At 42.4% G+C, this 18,252-nt stretch overlaps 1 protein-coding gene across 2 annotated transcripts in view; it reads right to left on the bottom strand.

Moving 5' to 3' along the window:
• ACADSB (acyl-CoA dehydrogenase short/branched chain) overlaps positions 1 to 18,252 on the bottom strand; it is a 39,154-nt gene that overhangs the window by 14,992 nt on the left and 5,910 nt on the right. For both annotated transcript variants that reach the window (XM_082631966.1, XM_082631965.1), the window contains exons 2-3: positions 2,238 to 2,397; positions 1,925 to 2,025 (exon numbers count right to left, since the gene is read on the bottom strand). In XM_082631966.1, coding sequence (XP_082488092.1) covers positions 1,925 to 2,025; positions 2,238 to 2,397 — 261 coding nt within the window. The remainder of the gene's footprint in view (positions 1 to 1,924; positions 2,026 to 2,237; positions 2,398 to 18,252) is intronic.

The raw sequence follows: 18,252 nt of genomic DNA, 5'->3' as shown, positions 1-18,252 counted from the left end.
AGGATTGGGGTGTGCCTGAAGACTGGGGCCAGCATGAGAATATCGGACTATCATATCTTTTTTTTTTTTTTTTTTTTAAGGAAGGATTCTTTTTTTATTTTATTTTATTTTTATTTATTTTTGGCTGTGTTGGGTCTTCGTTTGCTGTGCGAGGGCTTTCTCTAGTTGCGGCGAGTAGGGGCCACTCTTCATTGCGGTGCGCGGGCCTCTCACTATCGTGGCCTCTCTTGTTGCGGAGCACAGGCTCCAGACGCGCAGGCTCAGTAGCTGTGGCACATGGGCCCAGTTGCTCCGCGGCATGTGGGATCTTCCCAGACCAGGGCTCGAACCCGTGTCCCCTGCATTGGCAGGCAGTTTCTCAACGAATGCGTCACCAGGGAAGCCCCCGGACTATCATATCTTTAACAGCTGTCAGAGACACTGCTTCTCTAAAAAGGTCACCAATTTCCCCTACACTGGAAATATCTGTCAGTTATTATGGCAGGTGACCTCCACAGAAGTGGGACAACAGAAGCTAGGAGTCACATGAGGCCGAGAATAGCTGGTGCAGGATGTGCAACGCAGACCCTCCACGGGGTACGACATCCAGACAGGAGCAGCTGTGGAGGTGGCAGGCAACTCGTCGCTGCGTGTGACCCTGCCTGTAAGAACTGCTCCTCGGGAGAGTGTTGCTCAAGACGTCTCAGAGAAGCCTAGAGGTTCTGAAAACAACGAAAATGAAATCTGGCTGAGAAGTGGACTCACAGATGCTGTTTGACCCACTGTGGCTCCACATAAGATTCCATTTTCCCAAGTTTCATTACTAAAAGAAAGGTGGAAAAATCACTACAATACATGGTATTAAAAAAAAAAAAAAGCTGGTATCTTTTAAACAGTAACAAGTAAAACAGGGGGCCTTCCCTGCTGGTGCAGTGGTTAAGAATCTGCCTGCCAACGCAAGGGACACGGGTTCGAGCCCTGGTCCAGGAAGATCCCACATCCCGCGGAGCAACTAAGCCCGTGCGCCACAACTACTGAAGCCCGCGCTCCACAGCAAGAGAAGTCACCACAACGAGAAGCCCGCGCACCGCAACGAAGAGTAGCCCCCGCTCACCGCAACTAGAGAAGGCCCACACGCAGCAATGAACACCCAGTGCAGCCAAAAATTAATTAATTAATTAATAAAAAAAGAAATAAAACAGTTACGTGGAAAAGGCTAATTTTCAAACAGGATAACAGGACAAGATTTAAGCCAATGGATCTGAGTAGGAGCTATTAGGTCTGGGATAGCCTTGGTGTTCCAAACACAAAATCTTCACACCTATAGAGAAGGGAGAGATGAAGAGTGCAGTGGCTCTGAAATGTTCTCCCTGGGGCTCCCATGCTGATAACCTCTCCCTTAGAAATTGGCTGCCCTTGTTAATGTGGAATTCAGATACCACCTCTTGCTTTTAAGTTTTCCACATACATAGGGATCCAGGTAGATGTGCTGGTATGAAGTTTAAAGTAGGGTTTCTTAACCTTGGCGTTACTAAGCTGGATAATTCGGTCTTGGCAGGCTGTCCTGTGCACTGTGGGACATTTAGCAGCATCTCCAGCGTCTATCTCAGTAGATGCCAGCAGCACACCCAGTTGTGACAGCCAGTCTCCAGACATTGCCAAATGTCCTTTGGGGGACAAAAAACAGCCCCCGGTTGAATACCTCTGGTCTAAAGAAATCGCTCTTGCTTCTAGCCTTTTACTTAAAAAGCGCGGTATTTCTAATTTAAAATGTTAATTCAATTAAAAAATTTTAACTAGGATCTCAATCTAAAAGAGATCCCAGATAATTCTGATTAGGAAATCATGCTATCATTACAATTCCTAAATTTAAGAGTATGCATACATCTTAACACTGGAAGGTATTTATGAAAGTTTGAAATTGGAAGAATCATTAATTATATACCCCTTGTTGAAATAATCCTCGTATTACTGATTTTTCCATTTTTGAATTTTCATCCATTTTTGAAACCAAAGGAGCAATTTGTTCCTGGGCAAATTTTTTAACTGTAGGGAAAAAAAAATACTGGTAAGTCTTTATTTTATTAATATGACATGTTACTTTTTTCAAAAAAATTTTTTTTAATTAATGTCAAAAATTCCATTCATAAACTTAGATGAACACCTCTCCCAATCATGTCACATGTCATGTGATCTCACATTGTAGGCCCAAGTAATGACCAGAGGAATACTGTGGTGAAATTGAGAAGTTCACTCACCGGTGCTCTTTATCATCATCTCCTCATCTGTAAATGTTTGCAGAGGGGCATAGGGTAGGCCCTTATTTGTTGTTTTGAGTCCAGCTTCTGACTGGGAAGATTTTAGGACATGAGGAGGATTTTTCCAGGAAGACAGGCAAATTGGGAAGTTTCTTCTTAGCTGTAGGAACAGTCCCCATTGAATAAGGAACACACACACAAAAGGGAAGAAAAGTACTGGAACATCAGTTTCTTTGGGAATAACTTTATAACCCATTTGTATAACTTCTTTCAGCAAAATAAGGGAGACTGGGACTTCCCTGGTGGCGCAGTGGTTAAGAATCCGCCTGCAATGCAGGGGACATGGGTTCGAGCCCTGGTCTGGGAAGATCCCACAGGCCATGGAGCAACTGAGCCCATGTGCCACAACGACTGAGCCTGCGCTCTTCCCGTGAGCCACAACTACTGAAGCCCGCACGCCCTAGAGCTCATGCTCTGCAACAAGAGAAGCCACCGCAGTGAGAAGCCCACACACTGCAGCAAGGACCCAATGCAGCCAAAAATAAATAAATAAAATACATTTATAAAAAATCATAATAATAAGGGATATTAACCTGGCACATTATTTTAAGATTCACCGTCTTGTAACCAAAATCACAAGTTGGTTTGTTAACATATATCTCCTTTATCCGGAAATGAGCTGTTCTGAATAAACACATTTCCCAGATAATTAACTTCTACCTTCAAGGAAAGAGAACTTTTGAGGCGGAACTTATTCTTAAAATGTCACATTGCTCTAACTTCTTGGATAAGGAAACCGGACCTCTAAGAGTACTGACTGCCCACTGTGAAGAGAATTCTCTCGTGGGGCAGGACTGAGTGAGGGCACAGGGGCAACTGAGGGAGGAGAGTGCCCCAGCCCACCCTGCCTGGCTGCAAGCGGCTGTGCTTTTTTGGTTTCCATGGCCAGTTTTGTTTTTTCAGCTTCTCATTAGTAAGAGAGCATACGGGTTAAGAAGAAAATGGGCTCTGGAGCCTGAAAGAACTAGCTGTAGTCTGATATTTACTAACTATGTGATCTTGGGCAAGTGGTTTTTAACCTCTCAGTTAAAATCTCTCAGTCTTAGTTTCCTTCCTGGTAAAACGTGGATAATAACCTTTTGGAAAGTTTTGTAAGGATTAATGAAGCAATCCACAACAAGGGTTTAGTGTGGTACCCACCGTACAGTAAGAGCTCAGCAAATAGTAATGACTAATTCTACTCTGATCCCTAAGAATATAACAGAAGGAGTCATGGTTGTAACTTAGTTAAACTGCAAGACTAGCTCTTCCTGCCATTAGTGTGTCCCCCTGTTGCAGGGCCCCAAATCCTTCAAGTCAGCAAAGGATTTGCTACAATTTTGTTGAAAAAAGAGACCATCCAGTTTCAAATGCTTGTTATACCTTCCCAATATTATTCTGTAGAATTCTAGTACAGGGGAAACAAATGAGGAATTCGTCTTTCCCTGAACATAAAACAAAACAAAAACATGCCAAATGAAAGAAACCAGCCACAAAAGATCATATATTATATGAGTCTATTTATAAGAAATTTCCGGAACAGGCAAATCCATAGAGACGCAAAGTAGAGTGGTGGTTGCCTGGGGCTCAGGGTAAGAATGACGAGTGACTGCAAAAGGGCACAATGATCTTTTTGGGGTGATAGAAATGTTCCAAAACTGGATTGTGGTGATGGTTGCACACCTCTGTATATTTACTGAAAACCGCTGTATTATACTCTTAAAAATAGTGAATTATATTGCTCTGTAAATTATATATCAATAAAGCTGTTTAAAAAACTAGTGTTTTCCTTTCATTCACCAAAAACCCCCCAGAATACACTGAGCATCTGTCAAATGCCTAAGAGAACATGTAGGGGTGAAGTTCACCAGCTTCTGAGAAGCTTAGGATCTAGTTAGGACAAGATACAGTTCATGAAACAGGCAAGAAACAAAGGCAAGCTTTGCAGATTAAAAAGCAAATGTAGTAATATGATGCAATATATTTTCTCAATAGTTTTGAGTGTACACTGAAAAGCTTATTGATAAAAAGAGAAAAAAAGAAGCAAGAGTCACCATATTTGAAACCATTGTTAATCTCTCCTACATATCGGTCAATCTTTACAGTTCTGTGTCTTAGATATATTCTGCTTTGGATTCACCTGGGAAAAAAGAACACTGGCCAGTCAGAAAAAAAAAGTGTCTGTCTCAATTTTTCTAGCTAATTTTGTTTTGAGAATAAGGAGACAGATAATTTAGGGCAAAGTTGCATGGAACATTTTTTTCTCATTAAAAGACAGAGCTGGGGGCTTCCCTGGTGGCGCAGTGGTTGAGAGTCCACCTGCCGATGCAGGGCACGCGGGTTCGTGCCCCGGTCCGGGAAGATCTCACATGCCGTGGAGCGGCTGGGCCCATGAGCCATGGCCGCTGAGCCTGTGCGTCCGGAGCCTGTGCTCCGCAACGGGAGAGGCCACAACAGTGAGAGGCCCCCGTACCGCAAAAAAAAAAAAAAAAGACAGAGCTGGGACACGAAAACTTTGAACCAGTTAAAAGAAGGGTGGGGGGGCTTCCCTGGAGGTGCAGTGGATGAGACTCCGTGTTCCCAATGCCAGGGGCCTGGGTTCGATCCCTGGTCAGGGAACTAGATCCCACATGCCTGCCACAACTAAGGAGCCCACCTGCCGCAACTAAGACCCTGCACAACAAAAATAAATAAATAAATATTTTTAAAAAAAGGAAAGGGGAGACATGAGATACTGTCCTCTTCTTGATGAAACATGACATGAATGAAAAAGCAGGGTAAAGAGAAGCGAGGTAAGAAATGCAAATGTGAAGGGGCCTAGGCGAGGGGGCGTGCAGGGGAGTGGGGCCAGGTAGCAGAAGGAGAAACAGTGATCATCAGCAGCAGGCACAAAGAGGGAAGAAGAATGGGAGAACAGATGCAACTAAGTGTGGGTGCGATTTTGCTCAGTGGCTGGATGGGGCCCTCAATATGTATCCAAATGAATGAAAGAATGGGCCAGGCCATCTTCTCCACAAAATGCTCGTGAAACTTGCCCTATTACATTTCAAAAGCTGCAATACATTGTACACATTTCTTATTTCTAGGGGAGATTTACTTCACTAAACTCACTACAGAATTCATTGTGTCTCTTTGTCAATATATCACCTTTCTACCGAAGTTTATCTTTAGCAGAATGCCCAGCACTGAGAAACAAGGCAGTGGGTCTCACTACACCCATTTTTCCCTGCTGACACAACTGTGACCCCCTTTGTCTCAATACTGCTACTGACAAAGTAGATGACTGTTCAACACATAGCAATTACTTTAGACACAAGATAAGAGAATCCAATGTACTTTAAAAAGTGGTATACAAGTATAGGGGGAGATTACTGAAGATACTTATCATAAAATAGTCGCTATATACGCTAAGTGAATGGAATCCGTTTTTAACCGAAGCATTGAAAGATAACACCTATCCTTTTTGGCAGAAAAAAAAATTTCCTTTTAACATGACAGTTTTTAATAAAGGAGATGTTTCCTTGCCTTGCCTTTAACCACTCAGCCCAAGGTTTCCACGATGATTTTCAGCTGTCCCCTGCCCCTCAGTGTTGACCCTCAGCCTCTGCAGATTTGGTGCCCACTCCATCAAAATGATTTTCCACAGTTATAAGCCATTGTACCACATCATCACATTTTTTTGTATAGAGCAGCAATTGCTACTTGAATGGAATAATGGTTATTTATGCCTTGCCAAATACTTTTCGAAGCTTGAGTCTGATCTGTTTCCTACTCAACTGCCTAGAGTTCTGTCGCACTTAGAAGTCCTGATGATCAAATCTGGGGTCTGCAGGCTCCTAAAGGCAGAACAACAAAGTCCACAAACTTGGATGGGGGAAAAACTACATTTTATTTCACGAACCTCTAACTGAAATGTAGCATTCCCTTTGATTATGAATGTAGGCAACAAGTTACAGCAGTACTGAGTTATCTGTGACTGTCACTAAAAGAAATTACAGATATTTTTATATCAAATAACAGTTGAAATACTGTTGGTGCCCATCACTACTTCAAAATCATAGTAGTTATTCAAACTGCTGTCAGGTCTTATTTAAGAAGCACATAGTCCTATATGGCAATGTAAAATATTTTTATCACTTTTATTGTAACTGATTTCCTCTGTGATCCTATATATTTAACTTTATGCATTTTAAAACATTTTGAGAAAAGGTCTAAAAACTCGACTACACTGCTGTCTATTTTCCACAGATGGCACACAAAAAGGTTAAGAACACCTGACTGCCGAGTGTCCTGGTGAAACTTTTGCTAAACTCATTGAGTGAATCACAGTCTGTCTCCATTACGTTCCAGCTGACAAAGTACTGTTCGAAACATCCTTAAAGCGCTTCAAGTTAAGAAGCTTTCGCATGTCTGAATGGTAAAAAGAAGACACAGGAGAGGTGCTGCGATCAACTGCGAAGACCCACCTCAGCTTTTCCAAAGGACAAGTTCTGATATAACAAGAGGGCTTCACCTTAAACCGTGACAGTCATTGGTTCCCACCACATGTGCCCTCCTGGCTCTCCTCACTGCATGTGTGCATGAATGTGTATTTTTTTTCATATTTTGATTCCATTCTAGTACCAGAGTTCACAGGGTTCATTCTAGCCAGATTTTCTTATGGTAACTTCTGACACTGAGAAACCTGGCTATGACTCATGATCTAGGATGAATTTGCTTATTCAAACCTAGTCCACATATAAAATCGTTTCAGAACTGCTACACACCACTGTGAGAATCAAATTAATCAGAGTGCTTGTGTCCAGTTCTGTCTTTAGCCTCATGGTTCCCAGTCAAAACATTGTTTCTGAAAGTTCTTTCTTCCCCACCCCTGTATCTCAGTGTGGTTGTGTGATTCACTTGTAATGATTCTGGGACCAATTCCAACATTCGAGAGGCTTCCCCACACCAACAAGAGGTTTTCCAGCACCAGTTGAGTGTCCTACTATTCAACTCAATTCTGACACCATCTACCTGTGAAAGCAGCTCTTTTGCCCCATTCCTGTCTCCCTCTAACCTTCAAAAACCTAAATACAGGAATGAGAGCACTAGGCAATTTAACCTAACTCCTGGCTTATACTTTCCTGAATGCACACCATGCCTTGCCTAACCTGTTGATTCTTTTCCTGGAAAGAATAACTAGCTCCTACCCCCAACATCCCCCATAGCAATCCTGCAGGCAGATCACTGGGCAAGATAACAGTGAAGAGAACCAGACAGCCTGCACACAGTGGAGAATGATGCAGAATCCAACCTCCTGCCTCAATGATTCACTGAGATTCTTCCCCCTTTTTTCCCTTTAAAAACTGTCATGGCTGAGCAGAATCTTCAGAGCTGGTCTCGGGACATGAGCCCACCTTTCCCCAGATTTCCAGCTTTTCTGATTAAAGCATCTTTCCTTTCTTCTGACACTTGCCTCTCAATTATTGGCTTTTAAGTGGCGAGCAGCCGAACCCGAATTCAGTAACAGATTTTGGCACCCAACGTGGGGCTGCGCTCTTGGGGCGTCTAGTTGCTTCTGGCAATCCTGAGTTGGAGCTGCCAGCTGCGGTGACTTGCAGGGTTGACCTCGGTGAACGTGCTGCTCATGGCTGGCCAGCCCTTACAGGGGATTCTCAAGTAAGTTCCAGCACCTGCTGGAAGGAACTATTCATTCCAGGGATTCTCCTTGCACTCCCCCTGCTTGGCCAGCTGCCAATTGTCACTTTTGGTCAGTGGAAATGGAAATGCGCACTTAGATGAGCTTATGAGCTCCAGGACCAGTAATTTAAGACTGGACTTGGTTTTCTCTGCCTGTTAAGAGAAAAAAGTTTTCTTGGATAGCTGCTTTTGATAACAGATTGTGTGAGTTTCTTTGCCTTTAAGTGATCTGTATTTGCTTTTGAAATCTTTTGTCACTTTGGTTACCTAGAGTTTTGAAACTTTTTGATATCTTTCACAAACTTCTCAAATATCTACTTAAAGTTCCTTTGCGCTCCAGCTAACTTTGGGATGTGTCAGAGGGGCCTTGAGGCATTTCAGAGAGAACTATTTAATAGTATCATTTGGTATGTTAAATTACATGGAGAGCATTATCACACGAGTGATAAAACTATTTAGAATATACTGCATGGATAAATGCTATTAATACAGACATTCTAAAATTATATAAAATTTCTGAAATTTGGGTATGTCCTGGTATATTATAATTCTAGTTGTTATCTTAAAATGTCGTATGTCACAGCAACTTGGTTAAGCTTCTTTGTCAAAAACATTGTAATCAGATCTTTAACCTTGCCTTTTTAAGTCCATCATTCAAAGACACTTAAACTGATGCTTTGCAAAACTGCTTCATTTTCAAGAAGATTCATAGAAAGAACTTTTTGACAAGTACAGGTTTTTGATAACTTTTAAATCATACTGCTGAACTGGGTAAGATATTCAAAAAGTCTAATGGAAACTCTGATTTCATAAAACTGTTAACAAAAAAGGATTAGTTACATAAACTTGAGTAAACTGAATATGGTTATAATTTTTTGGTTTTGTCTAAAATACTACTGGCTTTTAATCTGTATTTGTCCAGATAGAAGGAAACCTTTCCCTTAAGCTCATTATGATTTACAGCAATTTGGTAAATTACCCATTTGTAAGCAGAATTGAAACATTTACTTTTTCTGTCTGATCCCTCCAGAGACTGGAAACTCTTAGGTTCCCAGCAGCTTTATCGGGGAAATTAGGAAGGCCACCTCCTTACAGGTGCAAAAATCTCAAGGTATTTTGGGAACCTCAGAAAGCGAGGAATTCACCGCAATCTGTAAGGCAAACTCTATGCCCCTGAGTTGGGTGACACCTGGAGACCACAGTGTCAGATCACACAGGTTAAGGGCTCAGCCCCACGACGGCCCACACTCCACATCCCCACACACCAACTGCAAGCCCAGGTTGTCACCTGGGCTTCAGACCCACTAGCTATACATGGGAAGTCCCCAGTCCCCCTCCTTGGGTTCATTTGATTTGCTAAAGCAGCTCTAGAGAGCTTAGAAGAACATATTACTTATGGGATTACTGGTTTGTTATAAAAGGATACTACTCAGGAACAGCCAGATTGTAAGCAGATAGAGTAGGGGGTCCCCAGAGAGAGAGAACCAGGCATGGCTTTCTGGACATGAGAAGCCACTTTTGGCCTAAGCCATTTTGTGATCTAAGCTTGGCCACAATGTTTGCACTAAAACATGTCTCAGTAACTAATGATCTTAAGGAAAGTGAGTGAATGCAGGAAAAAAAGGAAAAGAAGTCAAGAATCCCCAGATCAGTGATAAAATAGTCCCAAGGTCCTCTTCAAGGGATATACATAACAAACTGACACATATCTTTGAGTTCTGCAGGAACTAAGGGCCCCATCCAAGAAGAGGATGATGTTGACCTTTTTTGACCCTTCAGTCAACTAAAGCTTGGACTCTATCAACCTTTGCCCCAATTCTATGCTTAATTCTCCTCTGCTCCAGCCCCCTCATGAATATGCAGGTACCCTTAGCGTAAAACCTCCCCAATTTTGCTGGTGGGAAAGATCTCCTTACTTAGCAGCAAATAATAAATCCTTCCTTCTCCTGATCTTTGGCTTGGTTGTGAGAAATGGAATATTTCCTGCCATGTCAGTAAACAAAGGATGTCAGTCAACAGCGCTTGCAGCCCTCCAAAGTGAGCTGGTGAGCCCTGAGGGAGCTCAGGAAAAAAGAATACCTGCCACCTAGCAGCCATCAGACTGCAGCTACTCCCTACGGTGAGCCCTGAGGAAACTCAGGATGTGAAAATACAGGATACTGTTCCCAGCTAGCTGAGGTGCAGATCAAAGGAATGATTTCAGTGAGCCCAGACTCTTGCGTCTTCCCATACAGTCCACAATTGTGTCTTCTGGCTCCACACCCACCAAGAGGTGAACACAGTTTTTCGGGTAACAGGATAAAGAGATGTATAGGGCAAGATATGGGGACAGGTATCAGAGCTTCCATGCTCTCTTTCCAAGAGAACCACACTCACAGCACCTCAATGTACTCACCAACTGGGAAACTCAGAACCCTGTCCTTTTGGATTTCTATGGGGGGCTTCACGTGACCCCTGATTCAACCTCTAACCCCTCTTCCCTCCCAGGAGGTTGAGTGGGACTGAAAGTTCCAACTCTCCAAGCCTGTGGTTCATTCCCCTGGCAACCAGCCCCCATCCTTGGGCGTTTCCCAAGTCACCTCATTAACATAAACTCAGGAGTGGTTGAAAGGAGCTTGTTTTGAATAACAAGACACCCATTTAACCTTTATGGCTCTGAAGTGATTTCAGATGCTCCCATTGCTCTTGTTACCTAAGAAACCCCAAAGCTTTGGGCGCTGTGAGCCAGGAACCTGGAGGAAGACCAAAACACACATTTATTGTTACAGAGAAAAACCACAGGTCCAAAATGGCATCGCTTATGCTAAAGTGCATGATATCAAACCTAGATTTAATACGTGACCTAACTGCAGTTCTGACCTTCCCCGGAAGTATATAATCCAGAAGATTTGGAATTGTCTGGTCAGTACCAATGGGACTGCCTGTCACTTGGACCCTCTCCATCCCCCTCACCAAGAGGAAGCAGCAGCAATGTACCTGATAAAAGAAAAAAGACACCTGGGCGCACGCCTTCTCCCAGATGTCCTGACCCCAAATAGCCCTTTCTTTTCTTTTGCCCAAGCCTCCTGTTTATATAAAATCCTTCCATTTTGAACAGCTCTTAAGAATGACCTTCTCTTTACTAGATGGGATGCCACCCAATGCACAACCATTGAATAAAGCCAGTTAGATCTTCAAATTTACTTGGTTGAATTTTGTTTTTTAACATTATTATAAATCACAACATCAGAACTTGTAATACAGTGAGATTCATTTGCCGCAGCCTGAATTCCATCTTCCCTCTACACGCTGGTTTGATTTTATTTTTATATATAAAATAACATTCACCTTTGCGGTGTATGGTTTCATGGGTTTTGACAAATTCAGAGTTGTGTATCCAAACACAATTCCTCACAGAATAGTTCCATCACTCCCCAAATTCCCTCATGTTGCCCATTTTGTAATCAACTCCTTCCCCTCTTTCATTGGAGGTACAATCAAAACTCTAACCAAGAATGTGTCCAATGATTACCTTTTCCGAGCCTGCATCCAGAAGACAGACACAGACACACACACGCTCACAGCTTTATAGTCACCAACCTCAACCTGGTCTCTTTCTCATTCTCTGACATGATTATCTCAGAGCACTCAAAGCTTCACCCCTCACTGGCAGCTTATAACCTCTTCTACTGGAGAAAATAAATGCCAACAAATGGGAACCGCCTCAACGTTTCACCACCAACCCCATACGTTGTCCCGCACCTGCACCTATTTTTTCTCCTCTTCTCTGGATCCCACCCCTGCAACCTCTGCAGGATGCTCAGCCATACTTTTGTCTTCCATGTTTTTTCCAGTTCTCCCTGCTCTAATGCTGACCCTGTGAGCCATCCTTGAGCCTGGTATCTGCCTCCGGGGACCAGCCTCTCCCTTCCTTCCTTCACAGCCACATTGCTGAAGAGCTGCTCTACTAGCTGTCTCTACTTCACTCCTCAGCCCACCCCAACATGGCTCTGCCCCCCACCAATCGGCAGGATCTCCTCCCTTCAAGATCAAACATCTCCATGCTTTTCGGAGTTCAGTCTAGTCACTGCAGCTGACCCAGTTCAGCTGAGCGCTCCCTCCTTTCAGATGCTCCGTCTCTCCGACTCCCAGGACACTCAGCTCTCCTCATTCTCTTCCCATTCGTTCCCGCCCCACGTTCCTCAGCCCGCTCTAGCTTCTCCCCTGCCCCCCATTGGACCCGGAAGTGTTGGAGAAGTTTGACAAAGACTCTCCTTAACCAAAGGAGTCGAGCTTCTCTTTCTGACTAGGTCCCAACCTTGGGCTGAGTTCAAGTGCCCCTCTATCCAGTTTTAGTAAGAGTCCTGCTGGGACACATGAATGAAAACCCCCTATCCTCGGTATCTCATCACTTTGGTCCACCTTTGGCAAGATCCTGTAGAGCGTGGGTCTAGCAAGAATCCCCCTTATTTCTGCTGTTTTCTCTTTTAATTTTCCACCCACTGACCCCCACCCTGCTTCTTGGCTATAAATATCCACTTGTCCTTGTATTTGGAGTTGAGCTTGATCTCACATCCCTACTGCAAAACCCCAATGCAGGAGTCCCTTCCTGAATAAAGTCTTCTTTACCATCTTTTACAAGGGTCATGAACTAGTTTGTTGTTGTTGTTTTTTAAACAAGCTGTTGTAGTGGGTAGAAGGGAATGGACGGACCCTTATACTTTATGGGTTAGTGTAAAAACTGATGTAATTACTGTCCTAAGCGATAGTAAAGATAAAGACATACATGCCCTAAGGCCCAGCAATTCCATTTGAATTCATATGCACAATTATAAACATGCAAAGAATGAAATGACATCTGAAATGGTGAAAAATTAAGAATCTAATTAACTATCAACAAAGGAATGCATATGTCGTGGTATATTGATTTAACAGTATATTTTACAGCAGTTAAAGTGAACTAGGGAGCTACATATATCAACATGGATAAGTCTTGAAAATATATTAAGCACAAAAAGTAATTTGCAGAAGGATTTATTCCGGGAGACAGCGTTTATGCACACTTTAAAAACACACCAAATGTTAGTATATATTCTCATTGATACACACAGATGCAGTCTAAAAACATAAACAGGAAGCATACACATCAGCCTCAGGAGTGTCGTTATGTTGTGATTTCTCTTGTGTTAGGATTCCCACTCACCTTGTGTGAAACTCACAGGAGTTGAGGTATGTTCAGTAAGTCAAGATGGAGTCATGGCAGAAAATGTGGAGTCCCAGCGTCTTAGTGTGATAAATTAAGAGTGTTAAGGAATTTGTCTGGTAAAGCCTGAGGAAAGACATCACTGAAACAGAAGGAGCAACTGCTGGAGACAAGACCCCTTGGGCACCGTGACCATTACACCTACTGGCCGACTCCTTAGAAAGAACACTGAGATGACTTGAAGGCTCTTGGTTGGAGGACCCGACTCCTCGCTGCTGGGCTGTTGCAGATGGACGCTGCCAGAAGGCCCTGCTGGAGCAGAAGGCGACTTTGCCTCCATGCTTGTCTCCACACCCGTTGCTGGACCAGGGCTGCCACTCATGCTGAGACACCTCCTTTCCGGACTTCTCCTGGGAGGGCTTGTTATCCCCTTGTCTAGTTTCCCTACTTTGACCAACCCGTGTTGTGTGCTAATTGTGTGCAATAAACTGAGTGAGATCAGCTACCTTTTGTCTGATCTCCGGTCCTGTGATCCAAAACTGGCCTCACTGCCCCGGTTATAAGTTACTTCTGTGGAGAGGGTGGAAGTGCAGGGTTTATGTCAGAATTGTTTTATTTCTTTATTAGAAATATTTAATAATAAAAATTTTGATGTTAAGATGTTTTAAAATGAATAAATACCTCAACCACGTATTCTTTGGGCTTTCAAAGTAGGCTTGTTTTTAAAAATGCTAGATGTAGGTCTTAAGTAATATGTTCAGGGCTTCCCTGGTGGCTCAGTGGTTGAGAGTCTGCCTGCTAATGCAGGGGACACAGGTTCAAGCCCTGGTCTGGGAGGATCCCACGTGCCGCGGAGCAACTAGGCCCGTGAGCCACAACTACTGAGCCTGCTCGTCTGGAGCCTGTGCTCCGCAACAAGAAAGGCCGCGATAAGTGAGAGGCCCACGCACCGTGATGAAGAGTGGCCCCCACTTGCCAGAACTAGAGAAAGCCCTCGCACAGAAATGAAGACCCAACACAGCAAAAATTAATTAATTAGTTAATAAACTCCTACCCCCAACATTTTCTAAAAAAAAAAAAAATAATATGTTCAGCATCACACTACAGAACAATTTTATGGACTTCTTAAGAACCTAACTGCAAAATATAGTTATACACAATTAAACTAAAGAAACTAGTTTATCCTGGGAACTTTTACCAATGACTCTATTAGTGTCTTTGAAACAAGTCCCCCTGAGATTTAAATCAGGGGATGCCACTCTTGGCTACATACCCAGATCACCTGGGGGTGCTTAGAGTAAAAGATTTCAGCCCCACCAATTCGGGCTCTGATCTAACAGACTCAGGATGAAGCCTGGGCTTCTGCATTTCTAAAATGCTCCCTGAGGTGTGTGAGTGGAAAAAAAAAAAAATGTTGCCTGCCAAATCAGTAAACAAAGGATGTTGCAGCCATCAAGCCATCACATTACAGCCACTCCATTGGTGAGCCCTGAGGAAACTCAGGAGGAGAGAGCACAGGATACTGGCTCCAGATAGCTGAGGTGCACATCAAAGGAATGAGTTCAGTGTGCCCAAAACTCTTGCATCTTCCCATACACAGAAAAGTGCTAAATTCATTAACTTGAGATGTCTGTTTTTTTGCAGTACGCGGGCCTCCCACTGTCGCGGCCCCTCCCACTGTGGAGCACAGGCTCCGGACACGCAGGCTCAGCGGCCATGGCTCATGGGCCCAGCCGCTCTGCGGCACGCGGGATTTTCCCGGACCGGGGCACGAACCCGTGTCCCCTGCATTGGCAGGCGGACTCTCAACCACTGCGCCACCAAGGAAGCTCTGGACTTTTAATTATCAGCAATCTTTTGATGTTCCTACCACCTGGTCTTTGTTGCAAAACCCCCTATATATCTTGGCCCCTCCCTTACCTCTTTTTTGAGCAGTCCCTCAGTGATGAGAGGCTGTCTCCCCAGCTTGAAGTCCTCAGAATGTCCGCGGAATAAAACAGAATTCTCATCTTTTAGGCTGTGCATTTTTTCAGTTGACAGGTGACTCTCACATGTAGCATGAGCTGGAATCTGTGTTTACATGCTTGACTCATGCCAACCCCTTATAACTTTCAAAAGCCAAATTATTCGCTTGCTGAACAAGTTAAATGATCCATGACTGCACCTTCCCTGCTCCCCCTCCACCATGCCCCCAGCTGTCTTACTTAAAACTTTTTGGTTTGAACAGGTAACTATGTTCAAAAAAGCTGTTGCCCTATTTCCCATCCAGCCCACTTTCAACATCCTCCATAGGGAATAGGGGAGATTCTTATGTATCCTTCTGGTATTCTTCATATACAAACATAAGCAAGTAGAAATATAGTTGCTTATTTTCCTCCTGGTCCTTCTAAGAGAGCATACTATATACCATATTCTGGCCCATTCATTCATTCATTCATTCATTTCCCCATGTAGCAATATATTCTGGAGATGTTTCTAACATGTAACAATTCCCTTTGTTATTATAAGTAATGCTGTAACAAGGGAGCTCTTTGCTGTGAATGTCAATCTGTATATTGACTGTGGACTTGGTTACACAAACCTACAAGTGATAAAATACCATAGAACTATATGTACACATTTCTTGGGAAGAAAACTTCTCTACTGCCTTAGGTTCTAATGGTAGAGGTTGGGTGTGGGGGCGGGTAGGAAATGACTGACAATAAATGGATTTATAGGAGAAAAGACAAAGTTTCTTTATATCTACAGATGTACTTTCAGGAGGCTTTGTTTAAATTTAGATAATGTTTCTTTCTTGTGGCTGCTGAATGGTCAAATGTTTTAGGTTTAGAGTAATTTTCATACCACTTTGTTGGGCTATCCTTTCCTTGGCATTACAATAATATCAATTTCCTGGTTTCAATAATTGTACTATTGAGATACAACCATGGGAGAATCTGAGTGATGGACAGGGGGGACCTCTCTCTACTATTTGTATTTATGCAACTTCCTATGAATCTAATTACATATTGCAAAGTAAAAGGTTTCTTAAAAAATGCTGCAATGAATAACTTTTGATGTACATTATTTCACATCTGTAGCACAAGCACGAAGAGGAAAATCTGTCAATGTTAAAAATAAATTCAAAATACTGACAAATTTTCTCTAATTGTCCTCCATAGCAGTTAAACCATTCTCACGCCCACTAACAAATATTTAATGGTGCCTGTTTCCCTAGAATCTTGCCAAAACAGCTTGTAGGCCAATTTTTTGATTTCTGCATCCATCTCGTAGGTAAAAAAAACATTGTATCACAAAGTGTTCTTATAGCTGTCTTTCATTTACGAGTTTGCACCCCTTTTCATACATTTAAGAACCATGTCTAATTCTGTTTTTGTTTATTCATGTCCTGTGCTCATTTTCCTATTCAGTTTTTCTTTTTTTTCCTATTGATTTCTAGGAGCTCAATATAAATTAAGGAAATTAGCTCTTTGGTGACAGGTGTGAGCAGAACACAAAGAGCTTCCCTCATCATCCAGTTATACGAGGGTAAAGTCGCAACCCACTGCAGTCTCCCACCAACAGTGTACCCTAAACGTAATTCAGACTTTTTTTAAAACCTGCAGGCTCAATGAAGCACTCTGTGCTTTCTACAAAAGGGTCCCTAGATGGATATATTATCTCAGGAAGAATTTCAATGACCCCAGATTCTTCCTGTGCATAAAAAAAAAAGCACTAAAATCATTAACTTGAGATATTTGTTCCTTGTGATTAGTATTAGTCTTTTATCAAGATGTATGCTTGACTGCATGTCTTTCCCAGCCGAAATCTTCCTATATATGCTGGCTCCTCCCCTACCTTTTTGTAGCAGTTTGTGTTGAGCTACTTACTGAGAGGCTGTCTCCCAGGTTTAGTCCTCAGTTTGAGTCCCTGAACTCACAACTCTCATGTTGTGCATTTTTCTTTAAGTTGACAGAGGAGCTGCAAATTTTTTTCTACCGCTTTTTCATCTGTCTTTTGATTTTGCGTATAGTTTTTTTGTTTTGTCATGCAAAATGTTTTGATGTTTATGTTGTCAAAAGTATCAACCTTTCTTTGATTGACGGCTTTAAATTAGGATGACCTTCCTTACTCTAATAAAGGGATTTACCCATGTTTATTTTTAGGATTTTATGCATTCTATTTTTACATTTAATCTGAGTTTTTATGTAGGCTAAAGATAACAGATGCATGAAAAAATTTTTCTTCTAAGTCCTTTTTGACTTAAGAAGTCCAAAAAGCTCATATGATGATTCCAGAGCTAGATAATTAGAGTGCTCACTCTTGGTAAGCACATTTTGATGGTATTTTTAATGTCCTCTTGCAATGAAGCAACTTTACAGATCAAGGAAAGGTAAAATACTATTACGTTATAATTAAATGTGAAATGTTAAAAAACAAAGACAACTGGCCCCAAATGGAATCACTTGTGCTAAGCCCACATCACCAAACCAGACTTAATACCTAAATTAATTAGTTTCAACTCCTCCCAGGAATGGAATCTTAAGACCAGTCAATCTGGAATTACCTGGTCAGCACTAGTGAGGTCATCTGCTTGACAGACCCTGCTGTCCCCTAAAGGAAGGTGACTTTGCCGCAATCTTCTCTCTGCTAGCAACTTCCTAGTCCCACCCCCTCCTGCCTATAAGTCTTTTATTTTGTATAGCTCTTTCGAGCTTCCTTTTGTTTACTAGATGGAATGCTGCCCAATTCATGAACTGCTGAACAAAGCCAATAAAATCTTTAAAATTTATTCAGCTGAATTTTGTTGTTTTAACAGTAAGATACTCAAAGAAGGATCTTTTAGCTCAAATAACCATTCTCCAAGTTGCTGGAAACTAAAGAATATTTTAAAATTAAATAACAGTGAGATATAATTACACACCTATCAGAATGGCTAAAATAAAAAAATTACTGACAATGCCAACTGCCAGCAAGGATGAGGAGAAACTGGATCTCTCATACACTGCTGACAGGAATGTAAAATGGTAGGGGGTCATGTTGGAAAACAGTTTCGTGGTTTCCTATAAAAATGCAGTTATCATATGACCCAGTAATTGTACTCTTGGGTATTATCCTAGAGAAACGAAAGCTTAA

The sequence above is a fragment of the Mesoplodon mirus genome (assembly GCF_964341445.2).
Source record: "Mesoplodon mirus genome assembly, chromosome: 2".
NCBI classification, from domain to species: Eukaryota; Metazoa; Chordata; class Mammalia; order Artiodactyla; family Ziphiidae; genus Mesoplodon; species Mesoplodon mirus.
This window is presented reverse-complemented; position numbering and strand designations above follow the sequence as displayed.